Source organism: Eupeodes corollae, chromosome 1, assembly GCF_945859685.1.
Source record: "Eupeodes corollae chromosome 1, idEupCoro1.1, whole genome shotgun sequence".
In the NCBI taxonomy this organism is placed as follows: Eukaryota; Metazoa; Arthropoda; class Insecta; order Diptera; family Syrphidae; genus Eupeodes; species Eupeodes corollae.
Genome location: NC_079147.1, coordinates 302,036,162 through 302,043,644, shown reverse-complemented (window position 1 = coordinate 302,043,644; position 7,483 = coordinate 302,036,162). Strand labels below are relative to the sequence as shown.

The following is a 7,483-nucleotide window of genomic DNA, read 5'->3' as shown; positions in this document are numbered from 1 at the left end:
ATTGTTTAGGAATAGTGGACTGTAATTTTAATGATGATGATTCACAGCGAAGCCCGAGCAGAAAATCTTCCCATACAAAATGCACAGAATGTAAAGGCAACGATAATAAGTTCATATGTAATATAAATGTTTATTTAATTCGATAATTGTTACCAGCTCCAAGAAAGGTCTGCTCTGTTTGGTGGTTCGCTTCAAAAGGAAAGATGCTTTGAAATATTTTATGCTTGCAGGTGCAACGAATATACGCACAAAAAGAAGAGCGAAAATTAAGTTACTGTGCTTTCAAATACAAACAAGAGTTTTACATTAGATTTCAAGTTAGCAAAAAAATAAGTTACAGTTTTGATTTGAGTTAAATTTTAAGAAGAATTCATAGTGTATGATTTGTAATGTTTGGTAATTATGAATAAAAATTATAATTGATAATTTTGATAACTTTGAATGAATGATTTTTAAGGCAAGTTAGATTTAGGTTGTTTAGTCCAGAACATCCCGGCCCCCCTGGAACGAGTTTCAGGATATGGGTAGTAGGGCAAGTTTGGTAATTGGACGAACAAATGTTCCACCGTTCGTCTTTACAGTAGCAACTCGTACTCGGCCATCAGTCCCTTGGGTTGCTGCTTCGATTTTGCCAAGAAGCCATTTAGTTGGCGGAAGGTTTGGTTCTTTAATTATTACCAAGTCCCCTGGTTTGAGATTCGGAGTTGCCGTCTTCCATTTCGATCGTTCTTGTAGGGTGGTGATATATTCCACATGCCACCGTTTCCAGAAGCCTTGTACCATATTTTGTAGATGGTTCCAGTGCGACAAGCGATTTAAAGGCGTGGACAGCGTTGTTGGCTCTGGGACAGCAGTAAATGGTTCACCTATAAGAAAGTGAGCGGGTGTTAATGGATTTAATTCATTATCTGAAATCACACAAAGAGGGCGAGAATTTAAGACAGCTTCAATTTGAGTGAGCACCGTATACATTTCTTCAAATGTAAGGATGGATGCTCCAATTACTCGTCGCAAATGACACTTTACCGACTTTACTCCAGCCTCCCACAATCCACCAAAGTGAGGGGACGATGGAGGGATAAAGTTCCAGGTTACATTGTCCTTCGCAAGTGATGTTGCAACAGCCTCGTTGTATGCTTCTGATATGACTAACTTGTGCATCTCGTTCAAGCACCGACGTGCACCTTGGAAGTTGGTTCCATTATCCGAATACACATTCGAACAAAGTCCACGCCGGGAAACGAATCGACGAAAAGCTGCGAGAAATGCGTCAGAGGTCAAATCACTCACTAGCTCCAAATGTATAGCCTTCGTAGCCATACACACAAATAGACAGATATATGCCTTTGAAGTTTTTGGATTTCGACCTCTGGACAGCTTAATGCAAAGCGGCCCAGCATAGTCACACCCAGTGTGTGAAAAAGGACGGCTTTGTGATACGCGTTGCGATGGTAAGTCACCCATTAGCTGCGAAGAAGTTGTTTTTCGCAATTTAAAGCATGTAGTGCACTTGAAAACAATCTTTCTGGTGAGATTTCGAGAACCCAAGATCCAGTACTGCTGTCTAACGATTGCGAACGTTGCGGAAACTCCAGGATGTAAGTTTTTCTTATGAATATCTTCTATAATAAAATGAGAAAAGTCATTAGCTGGAAGAATATAAGGATGTTTAATGTTAAAAGATATATTGGCATTTTTAATTCTTCCTCCTACTCTAAGCAGACCTTTATTATCGAGAAATGGGGAATATTTGAGCAGTTTGGATTTCAGGGGCAATTGATTTTTAGATTTAAGGGCGCGAATATCGTCACTGAATGATTTTAGTTGGATCGATTTAATGAGAGTTGTTTTGGCGATGAAAAGTTCCTTTGTTGTGAGGTATGAGGTTCGACGATTTGATGGTTCGCTGAGATAATTGAAGATGAACCGAATTACATATCCGAGAATACGTTGCATGCGATCCCAAGAGGAAATTTTGATGATTATGTGATCAATAACATCAAACTTGTTAGGTCCTATGAGAAGAACTTGACGAGGAGATTGTCTCGTTTCGAGTAGAAGATCGCTATCGTCCGATTGAAGAGTGGTGAATTTCGACTTTGGCCATTGGCATTCTTCCAGTGATAGCCAGGCTGGACCAGTCCACCAGAGATGATGATTTGGGAGTTCAGATGGAAGCACACCGCGCGACGCACAATCTGCTGGATTTGACTCGGAGCGAATATGACGCCAGCAACTTCTTGGAGTAGTTTCGAGAATAGCTGCAGTTCTGTTGGCGACGAATGTAGTCCAGCGACGAGGAGGAGATGATAGCCAGTGTAAAACGATCTCGGAATCGCACCAAGCCACTATGTTTGTGAATTTGTACGAAAACGACGATTTAACAAGACTTAACAAGCGAGTCAGCAGCAAGGCCCCACACAGCTCTAGACGTGGAATGGACACCGGTTTTAACGGAGCAACTTTGGTCTTGGCAGCGACAATTGTTATGTTGTACTTTCCTTCAGCAACTTTACAGCGAGTGTACAGGACGGCACCATAAGCGAGCGTGGATGCATCGCAGAAGCCATGCAGTTCAATGTCATCGAAGGAAGAGGTAAACAAGTTTCTGGGTATTTGGACTTGCTCAAAAAACCAGATTTCCTTCCGATATTTATCCCAACGATCAGCTAACTCTGGAGGCAACGGGTCGTCCCATCCCAACTTTAACTTCGATGACCAGAGTTCCTGAAAGAGCATTTTGAAAAGTACAACTGAGGGTGCCAACAGTCCTAACGGATCGAATATTCGTGATACTTCAGACAACAGCGAACGCCTTGTCAATGAAATGGTTGGAAGAGACTTCGAGATGCGAAAGGAATATTCATCGTTTGATGGATTCCAATGCATTCCAAGCACCTTAATATACGAATTTGAACGTTCAGTGTCGTAAAAAGAGTATTCACATTGCTCTTTAGGAAGAGAAGCTAGGAGTGGCCAACAATTGGAGCTCCATTTCCGCAGCTCAAGGTTGGCCATGGAAAGAAGAGTGACTAATTCGGATTTCAATTCGATAAGGTCTTTGGGTGACTTTGCTCCCGTCATAACGTCATCCACGTATACGTCTTCCAGTAGAACACGCGCTGCATTCGGGAATTCTGATTTATAGTCCTCAGCAAGCTGCTTCAGAACCCGAACTGACAAAAACGGAGCGGAAGCTGTACCATATGTTACAGTGCGTAACCGAAAATGTTCGATTTCCTTTGAGGGAGAGTCGCGCCAAACAATGCGTTGGTAATCGCAATCGGAGTCATCTACCCAGATTTGACGGAACATTTTTACGACGTCGGCAGTAAAAACGAAGGGATGTTGTCGAAACCGCAAGCAAACACCTATTAAGTCCCGTTGAATAGGAGTGCCTATCAACAATGCATTGTTCAACGAGTTACCAGTGGAGTCTTTGGCAGAGCCATCAAAAACGACACGCAATTTAGTAGACGAACTGTCTGGTTTTAGCACCGCGTGGTGTGGTAGATAAAAACATCTACCGTTAGAACACTTAATTTCGTCACGAGGAATTCGAATCATGTGGCCTAAGCCGATATATTCCCGCATGAAATCAGAATACAAGTCTCTCAGTTTCGAATTTTGAGCGAACCGACGTTCCATTGCGAATAGGCGAGAAACAGCGAGCGAAAGAGTATTTTTGAAAGATGGATTTGGAGTTTTAAAAGGAAGGTGAACAACATACTTCCTGTCAGGAGATCGAGAGAAAGTCAGTTGAAAATGTTCTTCGGCCTGGTCGAAAACGATAGAACTGTTTGCTGGGAAAACCTCCTCAACTTCCCAGAAACGTTGCATCAAATTACTTAAATCGAGTAAAGAGTGAAATGAGATAAAATGGTTCGATTCCTCTGGTTCAAAAAATTGTCCGGTTATGACCCATCCAAACGAAGTGCGTTGTGCGATTGGGCATCCATTGGGACCTCGAATTTGTCCATCTTTGAGAATGCTCCAAAGTTTGTCACCACCGAGAAGAACATCGATTGGGGCGGCGACATTGAAAGTAGGATCAGCAAGGTCGAGGTTTTGAATATGAGACCAGGAGGAAACATCTATCAATTTGGTTGGTAAGTTTGAAGTTAATTTATCGAGTATAAAGGCATCAACGAATAAGTGAGAAGAATTGACACGAGAACGAAGATTTAGTGAGATGAGGCCCTTTGTATATCCAACTTCAGTCGACGATAGACCGAGGATAGGAATTCTTGAATGCTTACGATGATAACCGAGTCTTTGAGCGAAAGATTCAACAATGAATGTAGACTGTGACCCGGAATCTAAAAGAACACGACAGTCTATCAGATTTCCTTGATTGTCTTGAATTCTAGCCAAGATAGTTGGTAAAAGAGTTTTCTTAGGACGACTAACATCAAGCGAATGATTACTAACGAGCGATTCGGTGGTGTTGGATTGAGCGGAGGTTGATGACGAAGATTGAGTTTGGTTAGAAGAACCCGTTAACGAAACTTGATTTGTATTTGCTGCATCATCAGGATGCACCAACGAATGGTGGCGTGATCTACACACCCGACAGCGAAAAGTAGAAAAACATTTTTGCGATGAATGTCCAGCTTTAAGACAATTAAAACAAAGCGAGTTTGTCTTCGCAAAACTTCGACGAGAGTCAATGTCTAACGCGACGAATTTTGTACACTGAGTAAGGACATGATTGTCTTGACACATTGGGCATTTGGATTTCGAAATTGAGTCTGAAGGCCCAGCAAGATGAGCTCGAATATTGTTTGATTGCTTTGTACGCGATGAACCCGACCGACTGGAAAGTGATTGACAAGCCTCAAAGGCATTGCACCGTAGTTCTAAAAAGTCTAGTAATTCGACTATAGTAACGTCTTCCCGAGAACCGATATTCTCTGCCCAAGCTTGCTTGGTGTCCGAATCAAGTTTGTTTAACAATAAATAAATGAGCCAAGGGTCACGACCTGTCTTATCCAACGCACTAAGACCACGCACAACTTCATCGGCACCGTCAGAAATTTTTCTTAAAGTTTGAACATTAGAGTTATTTGCAGTAGGAAGTGACAAAAAAGTTTCAATAAAAGATTGAACTATCAATTGGCTTCGATCGTACCGTCTTTCTAAGCGATCCCAAGCTTCCGAATAATTTGCGTCATTTATTTTCAAATGTTTTATAAGATTGGCTGCGTCATCACGCAGATAGGATTTCAAGTAATGAAATTTATGGGTCGGACTAAGATTCACCTTAGTGTCGACTGAACCCAGATATATGTCCCTGAACGAAGGCCAATCTTTATAACATCCACTGAATGGTGGCACAACGATTGTCGGAAGTTTAGAAGTATTGGAATTATTTGACGATGGCGAAGACGAATTAATTTTTTCGAGAAAGGCTGATTGTTGCTCAGCTAAGCGATTAAACGCAGAAGAATTATCAAGAACTTCCACTGGTTTGGTGGAAGTTTTTTCCCTATCGCGAATGGCTTTAACGAGCTCGGCATTTGAAACAAAATATTTTAATTCGTATTCCGAAAATTCAGATTCTAATTCACTAACTTCTTCATCTTCAGCTTTTTCAAGAATTTCGTTATGAAGAGATGAATATTCAGACCATGTGGTCTCGAGTTTATTTAACCGAATCTCAAGCATTTCGATTGTTATAGATTCATCAATCGCTTCTGCAAATGCTGCCGCCCGAGTTAAGCGCCCTTTTGCATTACCGCACTTAACTTTTAATGCACTTGCCATCGCAGTTATAATTCAATTTTCGATTAAATGATTTAAAACCAAACAAAAAAAAATTAATATGTTCGTATGAGTTCGTATGTTTATGCAGAAACGTGTGCAAAACAGTTTTAATTAACCTGTACCGTTATTGATTCAATGTTCGATAAATCGTAGGTACTGCACAAAAAATAAATATATGTAATAGCACTACCAAGTATTATAGAGCTACGGATTACATATATATAAAAAACATCACATCATTTCATCCATACATATATGTATGTAATTCGACGTAGTCTTTAATACTTTTTATAGTTTTAATTTCACGAATTTCAGAAACACGATTGTCTTTAAATTAAGAAATTGTTCACTTAATCCGGCTCGAAGGACCAATTTTATGTTTAGGAATAGTGGACTGTAATTTTAATGATGATGATTCACAGCGAAGCCCGAGCAGAAAATCTTCCCATACAAAATGCACAGAATGTAAAGGCAACGATAATAAGTTCATATGTAATATAAATGTTTATTTAATTCGATAATTGTTACCAGCTCCAAGAAAGGTCTGCTCTGTTTGGTGGTTCGCTTCAAAAGGAAAGATGCTTTGAAATATTTTATGCTTGCAGGTGCAACGAATATACGCACAAAAAGAAGAGCGAAAATTAAGTTACTGTGCTTTCAAATACAAACAAGAGTTTTACATTAGATTTCAAGTTAGCAAAAAAATAAGTTACAGTTTTGATTTGAGTTAAATTTTAAGAAGAATTCATAGTGTATGATTTGTAATGTTTGGTAATTATGAATAAAAATTATAATTGATAATTTTGATAACTTTGAATGAATGATTTTTAAGGCAAGTTAGATTTAGGTTGTTTAGTCCAGAACATATATTATGTACATATTAAGTAAAATAAGAACGGCAAAACTTACAATGTCTTAGCTGGTATATTTGATTCGTTCAGTTTCGAAGTAGGTATACTAGATAAAAAAAAAAAAATGGAGTTAGATTTTTTAGATACTCGTAAATGTAAATAATATTAAAGTAACTAAAAGCTGTACATAAATAAAAACGGCAAAAGGAAACATTTAAAGTTAACTTGCAAGGGTTCATTATTTGAATATTGATTTTAAATATCGTCGCTTGGCACGACAGGTAAAACTCACTAAGTGCAATATTGAGCGAAAATGGATATATCGCCAATGACTCAATTTTTTGGTAAGCTATCCTTGGAAAAATTTATTATGTGCCAACACAATTCAAAAGAGGAACAAGATGAAAGCGTTGACAAAGTTAAGTCAACATTTATTTTTTCTTCATTAAATTCACACCAAGTTTAAAAATGCTTATATTTCTTGCAGGTAAAATAATTGAATTAAGAATTAATATTCAAAACCTTAAAAAATGTTAATACAGCAAATCATTTTCATGATTTCGAAAAAAAAGCCGATTTTAAAATGAAAATAAAATGTTGACTTATGTGACTGCTTTTCCAACGACACAAGATACCTCATTATCTCCAAACGCACAAATAGGATAATAAGTATATTTTTTGTTATTTAAAAATGATAAGTCTTATTGGTGAGAAAAATATACAACAGTAGAAACAAACCAATAATAATTGCCAAAAAAGTGAAATTAAATCATACCTTTCTAACCATGGGATTTGAAGTTGCGTAATTTAGTGAATAATAACTTGAGTATGCTTGTGGTTTCCCTGGTTGAAGAAGCTGGTGTATG

The 7,483-nt window shown here is 38.5% G+C and overlaps 1 protein-coding gene across 1 annotated transcript; it reads right to left on the bottom strand.

Moving 5' to 3' along the window:
- Positions 1 to 513: 513 nt before the first annotated feature.
- LOC129951961 (uncharacterized) lies at positions 514 to 5,766 on the bottom strand. Its single transcript, XM_056064354.1, has one exon. The coding sequence runs from the start codon at positions 5,764 to 5,766 to the stop codon at positions 514 to 516; it is 5,253 nt and encodes a 1,750-aa protein (XP_055920329.1).
- Positions 5,767 to 7,483: the final 1,717 nt, after the last annotated feature.